The sequence below is a fragment of the Aotus nancymaae genome, unplaced genomic scaffold (genome assembly GCF_030222135.1).
Source record: "Aotus nancymaae isolate 86718 unplaced genomic scaffold, 86718_ANA_hifiasm-v0.15.2.pri h1tg000014l, whole genome shotgun sequence".
In the NCBI taxonomy this organism is placed as follows: Eukaryota; Metazoa; Chordata; class Mammalia; order Primates; family Aotidae; genus Aotus; species Aotus nancymaae.
In genome coordinates, this window is record NW_026988425.1 from 35,228,747 (window position 1) to 35,251,914 (window position 23,168).

Consider the following 23,168-nt stretch of genomic DNA (forward strand, 5'->3'; position numbering starts at 1 on the left):
CACAAATAGAACAAGCCAAGAGGGAATGCAGGTCATTGGGTGGGATGATAGAGTGCACTTTTAAACCTGGTGTTGAGGGAAAGCCTCAATTGGACAGTGACCTTTAAGCAAAGACATAAAGGAGGCCAGGGAGTGTGCCATGCAAATATTTTGGAGAAAAGAGCTCCATGCAGAAGGAACAGCCATTGTAAAGACCCTGGTGCATAAACATGACATGTTTGTTCCAGGAACATGGAGGCCGTATTCTAAGAGTGGAATGAGCAAAGGGGAGAGTCGGAGAGATCAGGCTGGAAGTAATGTTGAGCAGAGTTGTGATGGGACCCGATTTAACCTTTTAAAAAGGACACACTGATGTGTTGAGACTCAATTGCAGGTGTGCCAAGGGTAGAAACTTGGAGTTTTCAAAATTTTATATTTTCAAGACAGAGTCTTGCTCTGTCGCCCAGGCTGGCATGCAGTGGCATGATTTCGGCTTTTGGCTCACTGTCTTCACCTCCTGGATTCAAGTGATTCTCCTGCCTCAGCTCCCCATGTAACTAAGACTACAGGCATGCACCACCACACCCAGCTAATTTTTGTTTTTTATGGAGATGGGGTCTCACCCTCTTGCCTAGGCTGGTCTCAAACTCCTGGACTCAGGTGATCCTTCAGCCTTGGCCTCCCAAAATGCTAGGATTACAGTCATGAGCCACTACACCTGGCCAAAGGTTGGAGTCTTGTTAGGGGTGAAGGTGGTCAGATTCTAGATATATCTGATGTTAAAGTCAACAGATTTTAGGAGGCTATTGAAATTATCTGTGGAAGAGGTGATCAGAGTCTAAATTGAAATCAGGTGGGGGATGATCGCGACACAGAGACAGATTAAAGGTTTAAAGATGAAGTCTTGCAGACCCAAGATAATTAAGTATGTTCATAAATTCTCCCATCTGGTTTCCTTTGCAGAAGGGTTGATAGATTGGTTGTTTCAGTTGGTTGGTTGCTCGCTCACTTCGGCAGCACATATACTAAAATTGGAAATACAGAGAAGATTAGCATGGCCCCTGCGCAAGGATGACATGCAGATTCGTGAAGTGTTCCTCTACTTTCTTAATTAAAAAAGAAATACATTTGTTTTCAGCCTTTTCTTTAGGAAAGAGAACTTTGTCCAATTTATGGTCTGGGAATATATATCACGAACTGGATTAATTAGAGAGGCAGTAGAGGGTTGTAGTGAAGTCAGATCTGAGTTTGAATCCTTGGTCTGTTTACCAGCCTTGGAACGTGGCTTTCTGTGCCTTAGTTCCTTCATCTGTGAAATGGAGTGCTGTAATAATACCCACTTCACAGGTCATTGTGAAGATTAAATGAGAGTGACGTAAAGCCCTTAGCATGCCACTGACCCGTAACACTCAATAAATAAACCAACAAAATTCCTGACACCAATTTTGGAGGCCAATGAACTTTCATTTTATTTATTTATTTATTTATTTTTTAATACTGTTAGTCTGACCCTGTTAGTGTAGAATTTTTTTCCTTCAAAATTTAATGCTCACCGCTATTTTCCATGTCTGGAATGTAGTCCTAGCAATTTTGTGCTTGACCAACCAAATATGGTGAAAGATACTTCCTGCTTAGCTGAACAGATTTTTATTAACTTGTCCAGTGCTGATAGCTTTTGACATAGAGTGTGACTGTTATATGCCCTTCCACAAGTGAAAAAGACTTTTTTTTAAGCAAGGCACTGTGGGAACAAGACAGAAGTTTCTGGAGTCTTTGCTGTCTCCCAGGGATTTGCAAGTCAAGTTGAATAGAAAATACAATAAAAAATAAGAGCAGTTCACACACAGCAATACATGGAGACTAATAGATTAGCAGCAGATGAGTAGCTTAGGCAGTGAGTGCTGTAGGGGGCCAGAGGGAGGAAGCCTTCTGTGCATAAGTAGCCCAAAGCCTCCCAGAGGCAGAGGCCTCCTGTAGTGATTCCCATTCAGGTGGATGTGAAAGATCTTCCTCCTTCCACTCAACAAAAATGGAGGTTCTGCGGAAAGAGAAGGATCTGAAAATGGTGTCATCAGTGTCTTGATTGTTGTTAAAGTTGACTTGAAAACTATGTATCTGAAGTGAGAGAGAAAGAATAGTGACTTTTATATTTATTGCCTAAGGAGAGGCACAGAGGGAAACCAATGTACGTGGAGTTACAGCAGAGGTTGCTTAATTGGTATGGAGGGGGAAGGGTGAACTCAATGTTGCAGGATGAGGGACAGCTGGTATAGAGGATTCCCAATGGGCCTTTGGAAGCCTGGGCCTCCAGTGGAGCTGGATTGTCATTCCAAGGAGTTTTGTCTGCAGTTGTCAGGACAGGTGGCTATTAGCTTTGCCAGGATTAGGGTAGAGCAGGCCACACCTGCTGTACATAGATATCTGATGACTGGTTCTGGGCTTTGAGTTTTTGTTAGTTCTTTGCTAAGCAATCTCTCCCTCAGGCCCCAGTCCAGCCTTACATTTGGCAACTAAATCCTCTTCATGTGTTTATTTTGGAAGATGAAAGCTCTATGGCCAACCTGTAGGACAACAGGTCCGATTGGCCCTTGGAGTGAATGTATGGGAAGAGTTGGGGAGGAAATGGTCCAGCAATGAGGTCAGTAACAGGCGGAAAGAGGACAATAGCATTTTATTTATGGTCATGAAATGCTTGTCCCCCACCCTTTAAACAGGCGATAGCATGAAAATGGAGTTGAACTAATTTGTTGATCAGCTCTTCTATGACTGTTAAATGCTTGAAATTTCACATCCTACAGTGGCTTTCAGACTGGAGATACTAAAATTTAGAGTATATCAGAATCCCCACGGGAACTTGTTCAAAGTGCAAAATTCCTGAGATTCTGATCCAGGAAGTCCTGACCTGAGCCTGGGAATCTGTGTCTTAATACCCTTAGGCAAGGATTTTTCTCCAACTTTTTTTTTAACCAGTAAGAAACGTATTTTACATTGCAATCCTAGGTATGTGTCTGAAACAGCAGTTTTACAAAACTATATTTCCCCTTACTAAGATATTTTCTATTCTATTCTAGTTCCTTCCTTAAAAATATATATATATGCTAGTCAAACTCACTAAATTGATTTCATGACCTATGTGAGTCTCAGCCTACAGTTACTAAACTCAGCACTGGAAGAGCCTTTATGGGATCTTTCCCAGTCATTATTTGTTCCACAGCTTTCTTTCATCATTCATTAAGCAAATATTTCTTAAGCACCATTCTAGGGATTGGGACTACAACACTGAACCTAACAGGCAAGAGACCCTGCCCTCCTAGTGCTTATATACTGTTTCATATTTTTCCAAATCCCAGCTTCTGTTGTTTCTTCATTACACCCCCTACACCTCAGGGTTGAGCAAGTCTTTCACAGAAATAAAGGGTTGTGGGACTGAAGGGTATGTGGGGGAATCCTTGTTAAGTTTGGCTGTGTTTTGCTTTTTCCAGTTTTGCCCACCTAGCTAAAAAACCAAAAACACCCAAAACTAGCATGGTCTCAAGTTTGTTCTTTATGGTTTGTGGAAAGAGGAAGGAGAACTCATCTGGGATGGCACAATCTGTTTGTAGTTCCCCAGAAAGAAAGCATGAGGTATTGCTACTTAAAACAAGCCACAAAAGCAATCATGAGGTGAGCACCCCCTAACTCCCTGAAAAAAATGTACACACACACAAACAAGTGTGAATACCAGGTCCTCAGTGCACATTTCTACTGCAAGTATAATTTGATTATCTATGCTTAAAGAGAAGAGCAATTTTTGAAGTCAAAAGTTTGATTATGATTAGGATTACTTCGGATTTTCTTGAATCTGAGTGGAGTGATGTTCTGAAAAATAAATATATCAAGTAAGATGAATTACCTACACTGCAAAGATGGAATGCATAGAAAACGCTCCAACAAGGCCCTCTTCCCAGAGAATATCAGGAAGCATGAGAGGTGATAAAGTTACAGAAGTGGGAAACCGGGTTTCCAACCGAGAAATAATTGGAAACAGTGGTAGGCGAGGGTGATTGTAGCAGGTTTGCTAGTTTGGCCCAGTTTTCACCCTTTCCTGGCCTTGAAGTACATTTAACTGCTATCCATGTCATTGAAGACTGGAGACCTTGGGCACAGTAATTATATCTTTTAATGTGGGGCTGGAATGCAGCTGCAGCCTTGCTGGATTTAGCAGAGGCAAGTGGAGAAAAGACCCCTGGATTTTTCCTTCCGCTCTCTCAAAACAGACCAGGCAGCAGTGTCATCAAGAATTCAGGAAACAGATGGCTAATGTTTTGAGAATTAAATATGGCAAGGAAAATTAGATTAAGCATATCACAGCCTGGATGCCTATTACTAGAGTAGCTATTAAAGACAAACTTCTGCCCCATTTGCTAGGACAGCAGCCCACATCAGGCCCTGGCACCCCCACCCAGGGCCCCGAGGATTAGTGTCATCCTGTGGTCAGTGGAGTAGAGCACTGGGTACTTGGCTGCTAGCTGAGGCTCTGCATTTTCTAGGCCCTTGCTGCTTCCATTTGGTGGTGAACCCGTTGATATCTTTCAGCATCTTTGTTTTATTTCCTCTCTCCTGTTCCACTCACTTTCTAGCCCTGATTGATTTCTTTTTCCATAGCAAGTTGGGTTTAATTCTCACCTTTTCAAAATTTGTACTCAAAACAGAGGAGAGCACAGAATATTAGAACCCGCTAGGATGGAAAGGGCATGATTTGAAGTCAGACCTGAGTTTGAATTCCCTCTCTGTCACTTACTGATTGTGTGACCTTGTCTCTTTTGTCATAGTTTCATGTTCTCTTGAAGCCCAGCCCCCATCTCCCAGAGACTACTGGTATACTGATAGAGGACATTCCCTTCTGCTCTGGGTTTTTGTCTTCAGCCCCATCCCCTCCATATGCCAACAGTGCTGTGCAGGTAGTTGTTAATTGGTTAACAAGGGTTGGCCAATCATGCTAATAGAGAATTAGCACATTCACCATTTGCATTAAAGGGGACAATAAATACATTTAGCAAATATTTATAGATTCCTGTTAATGTGCCAGGCATTGTGTTAGATAAGGGATGTGTAAATCTGGGCATGGGGTCTGTGGTGGTATCCTGGATAGGAATGCTTCTTTGAGCAGATGCTATTTAAGCTGAATTCTGGAGGAGTTGGGAAGGCAAAGATGGAAGTTGCAACACAAAGTCCTCCAAACTCTGGAGTCCCACGTGCAGTTCTTCACTGGTTAGGTCTGCTGACCTCTGCATTCATCATTATGCCAAATTTTCCTCTAGCACTTTAATTACCTAGCTGCTATTGCTCTTTTAATTGTTCCTGATTTCTCATGTCTTCCTAATAAAATAGAAAGCACCAAGTTTTTTAATTAATTTCTCCTGCCCTGTACTTCATAGCAAGCTTTTCTAATTTCCTTTCCCCAGCCAGAATTTCTGTTGGTGCCCTATCTATAGCCCCTTGAAGCCCACCATTCCCATACATGCGAAAGCTCTTGCCTACACATAGTTGAGATTCCATGCCTTAGAGCTTTCTCTGGGCAGGAATGTTGGGGAGTACCCAAATAGTGAGTGACAGCACTTGAACCCCCAATCAGTGACTGACAGAAGCTTTGAACCCTAATTGCCTGTAGTGATAACCTGCTTATTAGCCTACTCCAGGTTGGCTTTCTTCCCTTCCACCTTCTATCCTCTCCTCTTTCTAGTGCTTCCTGGCATCATTTCCTAAATAAACTACTTGAAGTCAGATCTTCAGAATCTGCTTCTGGGAGACCCAATCTTAAATAGAGGGCAGATACGGGGTTTTGGTAAGTCATACCATGCAGACCTTGTCCAAGCCCTATTCAGACCTTGAATGTCTGCCCATGAGTGAAAACTCAGAGCAGCATAGGAAAGGACATTGCATGAAGAAAATAGGCAGACTTAAGTGGCAAAGGAGAGGAACATAGAAAAGAAAGTTTTACTCCCTGCTGCATTATTTAATCTTTTCTTGTACCTCATTTACTCTTCACTGAACAACTTTGCAAGATAAATCTGTCAATTTCCTTTCCTACAGGTAAAGAAACTGAGACCAGAAAGATTAAGTGACTTGCCCAAGTCACAAGCTTGGGCAAGTCAAAGCTATGCTGCTTTCTCAGTCCAGTAGTTCTCAGACATGTTGAGGAGGCCAAGCTCATGGTGTCAGTATGATTTTTATAGATCATAGTAAAATCTCAACATATTAGATTCAAAATAGCTAAGTATGTTATTTAAGTATAGTTAAGCTCACTCTTCCATAGAGGCCACTTCCTCCAGGAAAGCTTCCTTAACCCCTGCAGCATTCCCATATGCTGCACCGCACCCTGAATCCTGCTGTAGCCCATCAGGATAGTTTATTGAAATTTTCTGTTTAATTGTTTGTCTATATCTCTCAAACTCTGAGTAGAATAAGGGTCAGCATTGTACCTTTCTTATCGTTGTGTCCCAAAACCTAGAACAGACCTCAGTGTATAGTACATATTTAATAAATATGTCAGTGGATTACAGCTAAATATATTTATGCTCAATTACTAGATTCTGATCTAGATATGTAAGAGTCAACAGAGGTCTGAGAGAGTTGAATTAATGGGAGAAAAATTGAGAAAAATCCTGTCATTCAACTTTGTTTTCAATTTGGTGAGCAGGGCAAGAACCTGGTTTGAGAACCTTTGTCCCCTGCCCATGTTGACTTTGGAGGAACTTTGTGGCAGTCATGGAACAGCTGCCACATTGAGGAGCCTCCTCACAACCTCCAGGTGCCTCCCCAGGTCAGCAGGGGTTATCTGCCTTCAGCTTTCTACCCGTAGCTTTCAGGGTTTCAGTCAGTCCTTTAATTTTGATCCCTGAAGTGTGGGAGGTTGGGGGGCAGGGCGCGCAAGGAGAACAGGCATTAATTGAGCAATTGTGTATCTCCTATTCATTCTTCAAGAGAGGCCACTTCCTCCAGGAAAGCTTCCCTAACTCCTGCACCATTCCCGTAAACTGCACAGCATCCCGAATCCTACTGTAGCCCATCAGGATAGTTTATTGAAATTTCCTGTTTATTCGTTTGTCTATATCTCTCAAGCTCTTAGCAGAAAAAGGGTCAGCATTGTACCTTATTTATCATTTTGTCCCTAAAACCTAGAATAGACCTCCGTGTATAGTACATATTTCATAAATATGGGAGTGGATGAATGCTAGTTCATCATTACATAAATCAACTTTATGCTAGTTCCTGGAAATACCAAATTATTAAAAAAAAAAAAAAAAAAAGTTTTTGTTCTCAAGAGCCCCTGGGGGGTCTAGAGAGATGAGTAAGTAAATAATGAAATTATGGTACATAAGTGATCTGTCCTTGTTGATGTCATGGGAGGCCTTCTGTAGGAACTGGGGCTTCAATTTGATTTTAAATGAATAGCAGTTGGAGGAGAGAACAGCATGTGCAGAGGCATTGAGATAAGATACAGAATGACTCATTCTAAGAATTACAGGTAGCTTCAAACAGCTGGAAAACATTTCTAGATAACAAACCTAGAAAAGCAAGTTGGGACCTGGCTGAAAGCTTTTAACTTTGTACTAAGCATTGTGGACTTTAGCCTAAATATCTGAGGTGTACCACTGAAGGATTCTAATTCAGAGAAAGACATGGTGATTTAGAAAGTCTGGCCAGGGCAGCAGGTATTTGTCACACTCCTCAGTGCTTTTCTGCCTTGTGTCCTCAAATGCGCCTACACAGGGCCTGGTACAATTGACATGCTCAGTAAATACTGGCACCTTTAAATGGGAGTGGAAGGAGAGAACATCACCAGAATTGGTGTAGAAGATCCATCAGAGGTGGAAAGAATAGGAAGGTAGTCGTTGAACTCATCTGACCATTTTTCAGGATCCTTCATTGTGCATTTATTTCCTTCTTGACAGTTGCCATATTATCCTGACCTTGTGGGATTATTCTGTATATTCATATGTAAGAGTTCCATACTTGTTTAATAGTTAGCGATTGCTTTTATGAAAAAGAAAACTGATCTTCCTACATCCACCTTTCTCTTGTTCTAAACACAGCAGCCAGAGTGATCCTTTTTGAACTTACATGAGAGCCTGTCGTTCCTGTGCTCAGAATCTTCTACTGTCTCCTCATCGAGTTCAGAGTCAAAGCCAAAGGCTTTATCATGACAGAGGAAGCCTGCATGACCTGGCTGCTCTCTGAATTTTTTTCTACCACCCTCCTTGCTCACTCTGGTCCTCTACACTGGCCTCCTTGCTATTCCTCAAAACACATATGCTGTTCCTTGCATCCAGAACACACCCCAGATACACACAGGGCCCACTCCCTCACTTTGTTCAACCCTTTGCTTAGTGATTGTTATCTCAGGCCTTCCCTGACCATTGTATTCAAACTTAATAACATCTGCCCTAACTCTCTGCTCTCTCCTTTGCCCTGTTTAATTTTTCTGCACAGCACAAATCAATTTTAGTATATCATATGATGTACTTACTTTTTGATGTGTGATTGTCTGTTCTCCATCACTGGAATGAAGCTCCATGAAGGTAGTGTTTTAGGTCTGATTTACTGCTCTTTCCCAACACCTAAAATGATACCTGGCACCATAGTAGGAGCTCAGTAAATACTTGTTGAATTAAGAAATGAGAACACCCTTTTGTATTGCTCTTTGAGATAAACTGCTCTCTGTAAACCGGAAAGAAAGAGTATTAGTCTGTTCTCATGCTGCTAATAAAGACACACCCAAGACTAGGTAATTCATAAAGGAAAGAGGTTTAATTGACTCCCAGTTCAGACTGACTGGGGAAGCCTCAGGAAACTTACTAGCATGGTGGAAGGGGAAGCAAACATGTCCTTCTTCACATGGCAGCATCAAGAAGTGCAGTGAAGGGGGTGAGGAAGCCTCTTATAAAACCATCTGATCTTGTGAGAATTCACTCACTTATCACCAGAACAGCATCAAATCACAGGGATGGTTATCACTAGATAAGCATCCCTGTGATTTGATTACCTCCCGTGGGTCCCTCCCACAACACATGGGGATTATGGGAACTACAATCCAAGATGAGATTTGGATAGGGAAACAGCCAAACCATATCAAAAAGGGAAGAAGATTTATTTGCCTTTTAAATAAGGTCACTACTGAGTCCACATCAGAGGGAAACAAGGCCTTCCTTTGCACCCAGAAGCACCACAATATCTTAGCCATCATTGAACGACACTTGAGAGGGTGGGACTTGCTCTGCACCACTGTTCATGTCCCAGCCTCTGATTGGCCAGCTAGAGCTGAGGGGAAGAAGAATAGGAAAAGTCTTCTTGGTTTTCTCTTTTCATTTGCTGAGAGAGTGTTAAACAGAAAGATAATTATGGTGATGAGTAATTTAATTTGTGCTAAATTCCCCATTTAAGTTAAATGTAGATTATGTGATTGAAAAGACTCAGTAGACTTGATTGTGTGAAAGAATGGTGATGGCAAACATGTTTTCCCTTGTCAAAGGTGTTTCATGGGACTCCCTTCCGGATGAGCTGCTTTTGGGGATCTTTTCCTGTCTGTGCCTCCCTGAGCTGCTAAAGGTCTCTGGTGTTTGTAAGAGGTGGTATCGCCTAGCGTAAGTATCTTTCACCCCTTTGGCATATGTAGGGGAGGAAGAGGAAAGGAAGGTTATTTATTCATTTTGGTCTGATGAAACTAAAAACCAAGAAAAATAGAGCAGCACAAAGCAAACTAGGGGAGATCAAATGGAAGGGAATCTAATAAAGATTCTACAAAGCCAATGGTAATTATTTAAAAGTTTAACAAGGCTCTTATCTTCATATTTTTATTAATATTTTTGTTAATATCTTCATATTTTTATTAATAACTGTCCCCATTTCACAGTGGAAGAATTTCCTGGGAGGTATAAACTTACCAATGCTTGGAAACCTCTTTGCCCTGTATTCAGTGCAGCATGTGTTTATTGGATGCTGACCGTGGGCCAGGCAGTGTGCTCTAAGAGCAGAGGGAGTTACAGAGGTGCATGCAGACAGCGGTTCCTCACGCCGGTGGGCTGAGCAGTGAGCACAATGGGGAGAGGGAACACAGGCTTGGTGTTAGACCAGAGTGCACACCCAGCCTTTGCTACTTACGTTCTGCATGACCTAAGCGAGTTACTTGACACTGCTGAGCCTTAGTCTCCCCTTATGTAAATGGGGATAATGGTTATGAAGATGAAACCACTGGTTATGAGGATGAAATGTGAAGATGCTGGTGCAATACCTGACCCATAGACATGTTCAGCACAGAGTAGCCATTGGTGCAGTTTTGCTGTTTTTTTTGGCAACACTTTTCAGGTGTTGAAGGTGAGCTGCCCGTGGAAAGACTTGGTGACCTGGGAAGGCAATCACAGGCCTGGAGCAAGAAAAAGGCTTTGTTTTTCAACTGGAACTTTTTACTATCTTCACGCCTTCTCATCCCTATTCTACTCTCTGGTCGTTCTTTGCTTCGTGTTTAAAGGCCATCCGTCTGGCTTTTTTCTCCACATACCTAGAATTCCCTTTGTGAGATAGCAGGAGCCTCTTGCCTTCAAGGGTGTGCTGGTATTTACAGGTGTGGGTTTTTGCTTGGAAGAGCTGCAGAGAAGTTTGCACACCTGGAATACTAGTGCAAGTGGCAGGCAAGTTTCACTTACCCTCACTCCACTCAAGGAACCCCACTTTCTTTTTCTGCCAGCTGTGCATATGTTGTCTTCTTGCAGCATCTATTAATCCCATTTTAAAATTTTATGGTGTGTGTATATATATATATATATATATATGCAAGTAAAATGGCTACTGTAATCAAATACATTAACATATTCATGATTTCACAGTTACCCTTTTTTTGTGACAAAAGCACCTAAAATTTACTCTTTTAGCAAAAATCTTGACTACAATACAGTATTATTGACTGTAATTTTGTACACTACATCTTGGGATGTGTTCATCCTGTGTATCTGTGGCTTTGTATTCTTTGACCTACATCTCCCCCAGAATCCGTTAAATTTCATCTCAGTTGCATAAAAGTAATAACTGACATTTATTAAGCACTTGCTATGTGACAGTTGCAGTGTTTGCAGTTTAATCCTTGTCACTTAAGTGACGGTGTTTGGTCATCTCAGTTTCAGAGATGAGGAAACAGCGGGATCAGGAATAGTAGGTTAAGACATAAGTGGAAAGACAGGAATCTAAAGTCTGGCTAATTCCATTCTTAACCATCACACCATATCTAGTTTTGCTTGGCTTAGAGTTCAGGTAGCTCCCAAATTCATTTTTCTGTGAGCTGTTCATCTTCCTGAAAAATGTATATTATTTATAGTTTGCCTTCTTGCAAGAGGAGACGTCAAGCATGAGATTCAAGACAACCAGAGCAGTGCTGATCTGGTGCCTATCAGTGCTGACCTTGGAGGCCAAAATGGATTTCTGTCTGTGCAAGAAAGATACAAAAGTGTGCTGCTCTCTTAAGGATATCTTATCTACAGTCCGCCTTTTTAATGATAGAGGTCAAATCACACACTGACAATTTCTCTATGATGAAATTATTTCATAACTCTTGCCAGTGGTCCCCTTATTTCAAGCACTATTAAAAAAGAAGATTCTAGAACACTTAAGCATTTAAAAAGTTCCTTCATGTGCTTGTATTTTACATTTTCTTTTTTAAAATTGAATTCAAGTATGGATATTAAAACTCTTACTGTGCTATTCAGTACAGTTTTTGAATGTCCTTTTTGTTTTAGAAACACCATCTTTTATATAATCTTTTATGAAAGATTTTATAATTTATAAAAATATAACAAAAAGTTATATTTTTCCTTTCTGTTTTCACATTAGTTCACACACACACATACTCATGTGTGTTTTTTAAGCTTAAAAGATATTATAAGTCACAGCTGAAGTATGGCTGTTCCTACTGGCTATCTGTGACAACCTTATTTCACAATAAAATAATGCTAACTTTCCTTCCTTTAGCAATATTTCCATGTTATTACGGTAATTGTGGTAATTGCTTAACAAAAGTGGCTAATAGTATCCTCTAAGAAGTTTTGAATCTACTTGCCTAGTAATATAATAATTAATTGATTTGAGAAATCATTTTTAAAATTTGTCAGCTTGAATGCTGGAGTATTACTCTCTGGTTCTAGATCACGGCAGTGCTAATGTTCACATTGAACCATCTAAATTGGAAGTATATAGAAAGAGAAAGATGGAAGCTTATCCTTGGTGAGATCGAGAAAAATTATCTAGTGCCTTAAAAATATCATAACTAATTGTATAGTCAACTTAAAAACAAAGGTTCTTTCAGAATGTGCTTGAAGGGGATTTAACAGCAGTGCTCTCCTTGTTAGTAATGTTGTTGAGGGTCTCCAGCATTTAGTGTGACCGACTGGCCAAATTAAGCACCTCCTCTTTTCTAGGTTTGACGAGTCTCTATGGCAAACCTTAGACCTCACAGGTAAAAATCTGCACCCAGATGTGACTGGTCGGTTGCTGTCTCAAGGGGTGATTGCCTTCCGCTGCCCACGATCATTTATGGACCAACCATTAGCTGAACATTTCAGGTAAAGGTGAAAAATCCCTGGAAATGATGATTTCTAAATTTCGAGGTAGAAACAGATCAAAACTTTTTTTCTTTATTCAGCCTTATAGCCTATGATAGGTTATCTTTGCAGTGTGGGATATTAATTGCATACTTTGCTTTGGGGCCTTTGTGCTGAAACATAGCATAGATTTCAATGACACTGTTCCCATTTCACTCAAGGTTACTGTTAGTCTCTTCCTAGGGTGAAAGAAGCACAACTATCTTAAGTCCTCAGCTGATGGGGGCTGTGAGTCCCACAAGGCAGGCACAAGTAAAGCACTCACTGGCAGATGCAGGGCTGCCCGGTTATTTTCCCACCGCCCATTTCTGATTAAAAAAAAAAAAAAAAAGTGAGGAGTGTTTTCATATTTGCAGCTTGAGATTTATGATTTTGTCGGGGAGAAATTTGGAACCTGAAAAAAATTGCCCTCTTTTTGTTCCTTTTGTAGAATATTTTGAAAAAGAATTTTCTGTTACTGATAATGTTGTAATACTAAGGTTACTGCTATCATATACTTGAGTAGAATAACTAGGTACTGAACAGAAAAACAAACTGAAGACCGCAGAGCTAAAGATAAAACATGTCTCTTGACTTCAATACTTTTTCCTTTCTTTCCGTAGTCAGAATCACGTCTCCCGCTGCTTTTTAATCCCGTTCTTCTGTGGCTCTTCCTTCTCAGTCTCCTTCACACTTGTGATTTCCTTTGTTTACTCCAGGGTTGGTTCCTGGCTGCCGCCTTTTTCAAATCCAAATGCTGTCCTTGGACAAGCTGTGCCCTATACACCCACATGTATGCCCAGGACTCTCAGTTCCTCATCTATAGCTTGGCCCTCTTTCAAACTCCCAAATTTCTAATTACCTAAAAACTTCTGTACCTGAATTTCTTACAAGTACTTCAATATTAACATAACTAAAATTAAATTTGGCTTCCCTCCCTCCCCTTCTGCAAGACGGAGTCTCGCTCTGTAACCCAGGCTGGAGTGCAGTGGCGCAATCTTGGCTCTCTGCGACCTCCGCCTACTGGGCTCAAGCAATTCTCCTGTTTCAGCCTCTCTAGTAGCTGGGACTATGGGTGTCCTCCACCACGCCTGGCTACTTTTTTGTATTTTTAGTAGAGATGGGGTTTCACCATGCTGGCCAGGCTGGTCTCAAACTCCTGACCTCGTGATCGGCCCACCTCTTACTCCCAAAGTGCTGGGATTACAAGCGTGGGCCACTGTGCCTGGCCTGGCCTCCCTTTAAAACTTGCTCTTCCACTGTCTTCCCTGTTCCACTGCTGCTCACCCACTCACCCTTGCCAGAAACCAGGAGCCATTATAGTCTTAATCTTGTCACCCACATCCAGCTCCTTGTTGTGATGCCCATTCATTGTTGCCTAAGTGGGACTATATTGGCAGCAACATCTGTACTTGGCAAAAATCCTCTTGAATTTTAAAATGAATGAGGGTGGGAATACACTAGTAGCTATTTGTTTTATGACCAAAGCTATAGTTAATGCTTGAAGTGTGTATTTCGTGTCTTGTTGGTGATTGGCTACTCCTTTGGGGAGAAGGAGGGGTCTGATTCGATCTGAATGTACCTGTGAGAGCCACCTATGGAGCCCCTTTTTTCTCTCCACGTTTAGCCCTTTTCGTGTGCAGCACATGGACCTGTCGAACTCGGTTATTGAAGTGTCCACCCTCCAGGGCATTCTGTCTCAGTGTTCCAAGTTGCAGAATCTAAGCCTGGAAGGCCTGCGGCTGTCGGATCCCATTGTCAAGTGAGTGGCAGCCAGAGTGTCACAAAGGCAGTTGTTTTTATGTGTATGAATTTTTTCCCTGTGTATAACTAGGATGCCCTTCTAGCCATATCCAGGTGGATACATAAAGTATCTAGTGCAGTGCTCAAGCTTCTGCAGAACTTTTCAGGACTCGTTGAAGCAACAAAAGCTTGAATACTAACTATATGCCAGGCCCTGTGCTAGGTTCTAGAGATCCAAGGGTGAACAATGCATGTGTATTATTTGGGAAGAAAATGAATGTTCCAAAACATTTTCCAGGTTGTTAGTGAATGCTGATTAAGCTATAGTTTACCTTCTTGCAAGAGGAAACATTGAGCAAGACATGTCTGTTTCTTCTTGCAAGAAGGTAAACTATTTATAAGCAAGACAGATAATTACCATGCAGTGTGTTTATTAAATGTTTCGGCAAATATGTGGCAACACACGGGTGGCCTTCTTAGAGGAAGTGACTCTTAAGCTGAGTATTGAAGATATCTAGGTAGGAGATCTCCAGGTAATAAGACAAAGGAACCAGCCTAGGTAAAGCTTTCTGCGTGGTTCTAAACTCTTACGTAGTTGGAAGTTGCTGGCTCACAGGACTCAGGAAGGGGAGTGACAGGAGGTGAGGAGAGTCAGGGACCAGATTGTAATGGGCCTCTATGTCTTACTGTAAGAAGAATGGACTCTTCCATCAAGAGGGAAGCATGGGCCGGTCATGGTGGCTGACACCTGCCAGCACTTTGGGAGACTGGGGTGGGCGGATCACCTGAGATTGGGAGTTCGAGACCAGCCTGGCCCACGTGGTAAAACCCCATCTCTACTAAAAGTACAAAAATTAGCTGGGCGTAGTGGCAGATGCCTGTAATCCCAGATACTCAGGAGGCTGAGGCAGGGGAGTCGCTTGAACCCAGGAGACAGAAGTTGCAGTGAGCCGAGACCATGCCATTGGATTCCAGCCTGGGTGACAAGAGCAAAACTTGGCCTCAAAAAAAAAGAGGGAAGCATGGTGGAGAGAGTGGTTCTGAGAATGAAAGGAACATGTCAAGAGTTGAAATTTAGGAAATTAACCTGCCAGGCACCATGAAAGGTCCATCAAGGATAGAGAAAACTAGAGTAGTTAAGGATACTGCTGTGTTCATTCAGGTGAGAAAAGATGAAGTCTAATATAAAACAGATAGCAATAATAGCAGCTAATGTTTTGGGGCATGTATTATGTGCCAGACAGTGAATTTTGTAAATGTGTTCTCATTTAATTCTGACAGTAACCCCATGGAGTATGATCTTTCTTGTTTCCTTTTTATAGATGTGGAAACTGAGACACAGAGAGACTCAATAACTTTTCCAGGGTCACACTGTTAGTAGGTGGCTGAACCAACATATGAACCTAGTGATATAATATTCCGGAATGCTTGCTCTTAATCACTAAGTTTTACAGGACATTTGGGGATGTTGTAGAGAAGATAGCAAATCTGAGAGATGTATAGTCAAAAGAACCTGGTGATTTTACAAGTAGAAGTTTGTCTGCAAGCTAATTCTGAATGAAATGGATATATGTTTATTCCATTGTCTTTTTAACTCAAAAAGTACGCTGATTGGGCCGGGCGCGGTGGCTCAAGCCTGTAATACCAGCACTTTGGGAGGCTGAGGCGGGTGGATCACGAGGTCAAGAGATCGAGACCATCCTGGTCAACATGGTGAAACCCCGTCTCTACTAAAAATACAAAAAATTAGCCGGGCATGGTGGCACATGCCTGTAATCCCAGCTACTCAGGAGGCTGAGGTAGGAGAATTGCCTGAACCCAGGAGGCGGAGGTTGCGGTGAGCCCAGATCGTGCCATTGCACTCCAGCCTGGGTAACAAGAGCAAAACTCCATCTCAAAAAAAAAAAAAAAAAAAAAGTACCACTGATTGATATACTTGTGTATTTGCTTTGTAGTAAGTCTTTTATTACATTATCATTTAATCTTCTTAATAACTGTACCAAGAAGGTTTGATAATATTATTTCACAGATGAGTAAACTGAGGTAAGTTATCCTGTTTGATATCTCAGAAATAGTGAGATAATTTAAATAATAAATGTATATTTAAAATAGTATACATTTTCAACTCACTCTGACTCAAAGAGCTGTGAGCTTAACTCCACTTGCCTGCTTTAATGTAAATGTTGATGAATAAATAGTATCTTATTGGTCTTTTTCTTCTGATGTTTTTCTCTTTTTCCAGTAATCTCGCACAAAACTCAAATTTAGTTCGACTTAACCTTTGTGGGTGTTCTGGATTCTCTGAGTTTGCCCTGCAGACTTTGCTAAGTGGCTGTTCCAGGTATGAAAGATGTGAGACTTGATTATAGACTCTTATATCAAATTATCCCTCACATCTATATAAAATTGAATGAACTTTGTGAGCTTTTTGCAACTTTCCAGGCTCTTGATTTTGTGAATGCAAACTATTTTGCCCTCCAAACTTCCTGTTCAAACTCAGGAGCCATGTCAGTTTGCAAGTGATACTAGTATAGTGATCTCTTTTTTGTTTATTTATAACTGTTAAAATAAGGGAAATACAGTATCATTAATGATAATAAATGATAATGTTTATTTATAACTGTTAAAATAAGGGAAATACATTATCAACTGTATGGTAGTAAGAAATCTGCTCACACTTAACTATACAGTCAGGTTTTTTCCCCTATGGTATTTGTAGACCTAACTTAAAATTTTTGATGAAATTTGGTGTGTTATAAATATACACCATAAATAAATTTGGGCAGTTCTATTAACAATATCTCTTATAATAACGTCAGCACATAAAGGATACAGAGTTACAAATATTTCTAAGTGTTTTTGGGATACACAGTACTATGCGTATGTGTGTTTTTAAAAGATACCTCTTGGTCTCCATGGTACAGCATTTGTATCTGTATCTTGTTAATGGTCCATTTAAAATAGATTGCCTCCAGATATGAATGTTATCAGTGAGATCAAATGTATAGCCCTATATTTAGTCAGCAGTGCCAGGAAATGGGGAGTGGGGATTAACGGTTGTATGTTGTCTCTGAAACACTCATTTTTGCTCAGTTAGCAGAGGCACAGTAAGATGAAGTGGCTTTTTGCAATGTCAGCATCTCTTTATTAAGAATCCTTGGTGCATTCCATCAATTGTTTAAAACATCCTGAGTTATTGATCATCTGTGTTGTGTAGTTGGTAGTTTGAGAAAGCAAACATGAAAGACTAGCATTTCTACCTGCAGTACTGGAGTAAGGTTTGAGCCATCAGGAAGAGAGTGCTTCCCTCCATTTCCAGAAGGAGGCAGCATGCACCAAGGCCTTTGCTCTGACCCTCTGGCAACTTTCAAGAGTAAACAGGGTATACTCAGGTACCATTAAAGAAGCAAGTGTTCTGCGTATGAAATAAGGAATCAATGGCTTTGCATTTTCTTTCTTTGTGGTTTAAGACAAACTCATTCCCATGTGATGGTTTCATATTTTCTTTGTTACCCCTCTTTTGTGCAGACTGGATGAGCTGAACCTCTCCTGGTGCTTTGATTTCACTGAGAAGCATGTGCAGGTGGCTGTTGCACATGTGTCAGAGACCATCACCCAGCTGAATCTTAGTGGCTACAGAAAGAATCTCCAGAAATCAGGTTAGAGCTTCCAAGCCTGGACCACTGAGGCCTTCACAGCATCATAGATTAGATTCATTGAGCTTCTCCTAATTGTTCCTCCACATATGTTTTCTGATTTGATCCAGTGCCTGTGTTATTACCCTCTTTCAGATGGGGTAGCTGCAGATCTGATGATTAGGTAAAGGTAAACAGCTAGTGAACTAGAGCCAAGGTTTGAGTTCAGAATCTAACAGTAGAAACCTTTATATTTAAAAACAATGTATTTTTAAGCAGAAAAACTTTTAATCAACTAAATGATTAGGTAAATCCCAACATAAAAATGCATAAATGTAGCATTTGATTAGTATGAAGCAGTGGTTCTTCATTAGGGGCTATTTTGTCTGTATGGGGACATTTGTCAATGTCTGAAGACAGTTTTTATTGTCACAGCTGTGGGAGTGCTGCTGGTCTCTCATGGGCGGAAGGAGGAATGCTGCCAGATGGTGTATAGAATAGGAGAATAGCACGCACAATAATCTGGTCCAAACATCAGTGCCAAGGTTGAAAAACTCTGTTATAAACCCTGTTAATAAGTTCATATTTATGACTTTTACTTTGTATTCAGTCCAAGAGGACAACGAGGTTTTTTTAGATGAAGACAGGCATTAGAAGTTGGGGTAGCAGGTAACAGTCTTTACAAACCTTAATACTCAGTTATGCTTTATTTTATTTGTATGTTAATGAGAAAATCCTGATTTGTAAAGGCAAGTGCTTGCAAATGGCAAGTTTTTTAAATGGCTTCACCATCTCAGGCCAACATTCAGTCTGTGGGCTATACAAAACCTGGTTAAACCAGCCACCCATGTCGCCATATCTTGATGTTAGTACTAGTTTATTTGAGTGTGTTTTGTTTATTTTAGTTTTTATTATTCTGAAAAAGATTTGAAGCAAACATCTCCAGAATATATCTTAAAATTTAAGTAGTGTAAAACTACTTCTCCAGGACAGACATCCTCTGGTAAGAGATATAAAGCTATAGAAAATAATTGCTAGACTCTCATGAGTGGGTAGAGATTTGAGTCTTTCGCCTGTGCAAGGACTCAAATTTGGGCTACTGCCATTCGAACACTTGCATTTTCAGACAAGGTGAACACTTTCTTTAGTGAGCCATAAAAGTAGGAATCATGTCTTTATTTCTTACCAGTCTCCCCACCCAGTATTTATAAGTACTATTTTAAACCTGATCATAGTGTTATGTAGTCATTTTCAAAAGTATGTAAAATATGGAAAAACACAAAGGGAAGCAAATCACCAATAATTAACATCTTGCTAGGCTTTTTCCTGTATAAAAATGGTTTTATTTTAATGGAACATAATACATGAAATACTTTGTAATATGCTTTTCCCCGCCCCCCCATAACCCCATTTTCAGTGGCTACATTATATCATCATCAGTGGCTATGTGATAGTCCATCAAATAGATATGGAATAATTTATATTAAATCAATATAACAATTTATGCAATTGATCACCTTCTAATGGACATTCAGAATCTTCCCAGTTTTTCTCTCCTATAAACAATTTTATGAGTGACAGAGAAAAATCTTTGGATGCATTTCTAAGGATGGATTCTTAAAAGTGGAATTGCTGAGTCCAGCATTAGGTACTATCCTCAAGTTTTGGATAGCTTTTGTCAAATTTTCCTCCAAGAAGTTTAAACTCCCACCCATCAGCCATCCTCTTGGTGTGAAATCCCATCACTCTTGGCTCTTCTCTGTTCATCTGCAGGTGAAGGGAAGGCAGTGCCTTGTTTATATTTCTTGCCCACATCTGGATCTTCCACTACTTTACTAAAAGATTTTCTGACATGAACTGAGGCTCTGGGTGCAAGGTTGAGAAACTGCTGTAGGCAAAGTGCTGTTGGTTTTGTCCAAGTTTGGCTTAAAAACCTTTCCCTTTGTTTTTCCAAGAAAGAGAACAGAGAGCCTGTTTACCTAGTTTTTGGCAGAAATAGTAGGTATTAAAATTCTGCTTGCTAGACACATTCAGGAAAGAGAAACAATATAAATTGAAGTGTTTGTTTTTTAATTATTCAATGGGGATAAAAAGGTTTTTAACGGTCACTAACAATAGCACATCCCATTTCATTATGTCAGAGATAATATGGATTTGGTTTTAGCTCATAGACTGGTACCAGATGGCCTGGGTTCAAATACCCACTCTGCCATATACTGGGTAGACTTGGACAAGTTGCTAAACTTACCTGTTCCTTAGTTCTCTCAACAGTAAAATGGAGATAAGTAGAACTCACCTCTTAGAGTTACAGGAAAGAATAAATGAGTTAAGATACGTACAGCATGTGGAACATTTCTTGGCACATGGTAAGAGTTCAGTTACTGTTGGCTGTTATAACTGTTCCTTCCCCACTACCCCATCACTACCTTTCCATGGAGCAATGGATGAGGCACAGAAACTTTTTGGTTTTGGATTTGACCTTGACTTATGTAGCTGAAATCACCTCTCCTTTAAAGTGACAGATTAGATTACATGGTTTCTAAGATCCCATCTAGCTCAGGTTGGGTCTACTGTTTGTGGTGAAATTAAGGGGACAGTGAAGAGGGAAGTTTGGCAGTGACTACTGTTTACTAACCCTTCCTGCCCAGGGAGGACAGAGCTTAAGTGTGGGGCAGAGAAGGAGACTAATCCACTTTATCCCTGAATGTTTAGTTCTTTCTCCAGTGGTGTCAAAGTATGATTGCATCTGATTTTGCTGATGGCTAGTTGGCTGGCTAGATGATTGGTCCCTGAAAACTTTATTGTGTACTTTTTAAATTTTTTGGTCATTCATTAAACGTTTATTGAGCACCTACAATGATTGAAGCTCTGTTCCAGACCCAGGAGAGGTAGCCTTGAACAAAACAGAGAAAGTCACCCTTACGAAGTTTGCTTTGTAGTAGGGTAGCCAGAAAGTGAACATATTTCATGAATGTTATGAAAGGAGGTGAAATTGCAAAGAAGAAAAGCAAAGCAGAGTAACCAGGTGGAATGTGGTGAAAGGGGATGACTTTTAGTTGGAATAGTTAAAGACAGGGCCTCTCTGAGGAGGCTACGCTGGAGCCAGGGACCTGACTGAGTGAAAGAGGAATCCACATGCATATGTGAGAGAATATTTAAGGACAAAGGACCTGCGAGTGCTAAGACCTTGACGTGGAACCAGCGTGTGAGAGGGAGCAGGGAGAACAGTGAGAGGAGAGAGATGGCCAAGGGCTGTCTAAGCCAAGACAAAAGCTTTGAATTTTCCCTGTGTGAGATGGGAAGCCATTGGCATATTTCGAGCAGAACGGTGATACGACTGACTTAATTTTAAAAGACTCAAGCTGGTGCTGTGCTGAGAAAAGGCTGTAGGGGGAAGTATGAAGCAGGGAGACCAGTTAGGGGACTAGGGTGATGACACTTAAGGTGGTAAAAAATGATCAGATTCGGGCACATTTTTAAAACCAACATCATGAGATTTGGTCACAGAGTGAATGTGGGATGTGAGAAAAACAGTCCACTATGATTTCAAGGGTTTTGGCTGAAGCTCCTGGATTTGTGAAATTATCACTTGCTGAGATGGGAAAGAGTTTACAGAAGGAGGAAATTTTGGGGAGAAATTTGAGTGTTTGGTTTTAGACATAAATTTGGAGGCCTGTTACATATCCAAACAGTATGTTGAGGAGGCAGTTGGAAATGCAAGTCCAGAATTTAGCGGAGGGAATATACCTGTGAGACGAAAAAACCCTCAAATGTTTGCCTGTGTTTCTAAATAAGTAACATTTATTGATTTATTTTCTGATTGCCAAGTAGCTCACCTGACTTTCTTCCAAATTCTGAAAAGTTGTCTGTAATCCTGACACCCTTGAATGCTGAAGTTAACATTTTGGATGTATTTCCTTCCAGCCTTTTTTTTTTCTTTTCTCTTTCTTTCTGTATATGTGTTTGTGTGTAAATGTGAGTTGGAGTATGTTTTGGCTAAGTTGAAATTATAATGCATTGTATATATTTTGTTTACAATCTATCTTAGTATTTTTTTCTGTATAAAATGTTATCAGAAAACTTTTTAATAATAATTAGCATGTATTTCATGGCATGGATAAGGTTAACATATTAAACTAATTGGAGGAGGGGCTAATATAACTGTTGCCACACTGAATATATTCATACACATCTATACTTTTCTAAAAGTGGAATAACTGGACCAAAAGTAAAGTGTGTAATTCTCTGAATTCTTAAAAAAAAAAAAAAAAAAAAAAATTAGTTCACTATCCAAAAATAATCAGTTCAGGTTCCTGAAAGCCCACAAATAAAATCAAGTGTCTATACCTGTAGTGTACTTTATGATAGAATTGTTTTTCACCTGATGGCTGAGAAGCAATTTTTCTAATTTTCTTTGGTATTTCTTGCTCCTTTTTATTATCTTGGTATTTTATAATGTAGATTTGTTTATGTTCATTGCCTATTTTTGATTTATCTTTTTTCTCTTTATATAAGATTAACTCCCTTTTTAATGTATGTTGAAAACATTTATTCCCAGTTTTCTGATACTTTTTAAATTGTTTTATTTTAATAGGGTAGAGTTTTAAAATTTTATGTAGTAAATTTATGTGTTCCCTGTTTTCTTTTATGTTTAGAAATGCCTTATCCCAAGATTCAATTAAATAATCATCCTAAATTATTAATAATTTTTAGTATTTATTGTTGCCCTAAATATACAAAAATATTTTTGTATTTAGAACTGCTTATGTGGAATGTATTTAAATATGTTATTTGAGTTGGAGAAATAATTTTTTCCAGTTATAGTAGCACTGTTTTCTTTAAATTATACTTTAAGTTCTGGGGTACATGTACAGAATATGCAGGTTTGTTACATAGGTATACATGTGCCATGGCGGTTGGCTGCATCCATCACCCCATCATCTACATTAGATATTTCTCCTAATGCTATGCTTCCCTATCCCCCAACCCTGGAACAGGCCTGGTGTGTGATGTTCCCCTTCTTGTGTCCATGTGTTCTCATTGTTCAACTTCCACTTATGAGTGACAACATGTGGTGTTTGGTTTTCTGATCTGTGTTACAGCTTCATCCATGTCCCTGCAAAAGACATGAACTCATCCTTTTTTATGACTGCATAGAATTCCATGGTGTATATATGCCACATTTTCATTATCCAGTCTTTCATTG

General features: G+C 40.1%; 1 protein-coding gene and 1 non-coding gene across 4 annotated transcripts in view; both read left to right on the plus strand.

Moving 5' to 3' along the window:
* Window positions 1-23,168, plus strand: part of SKP2 (S-phase kinase associated protein 2) — a 35,156-nt gene that overhangs the window by 2,567 nt on the left and 9,421 nt on the right. For all 3 annotated transcript variants that reach the window (XM_012459983.3, XM_064375928.1, XM_012459984.3), the window contains 5 exons: window positions 9,491-9,602; window positions 12,423-12,566; window positions 14,212-14,346; window positions 16,570-16,668; window positions 17,856-17,986. In XM_012459983.3, the coding sequence (XP_012315406.1) occupies window positions 9,491-9,602; window positions 12,423-12,566; window positions 14,212-14,346; window positions 16,570-16,668; window positions 17,856-17,986 (621 nt within the window). The remainder of the gene's footprint in view (window positions 1-9,490; window positions 9,603-12,422; window positions 12,567-14,211; window positions 14,347-16,569; window positions 16,669-17,855; window positions 17,987-23,168) is intronic.
* LOC135274949 (U6 spliceosomal RNA) lies at window positions 977-1,085 on the plus strand. Its single transcript, XR_010342692.1, has one exon. It is a non-coding gene; the product is annotated as a U6 spliceosomal RNA (small nuclear RNA).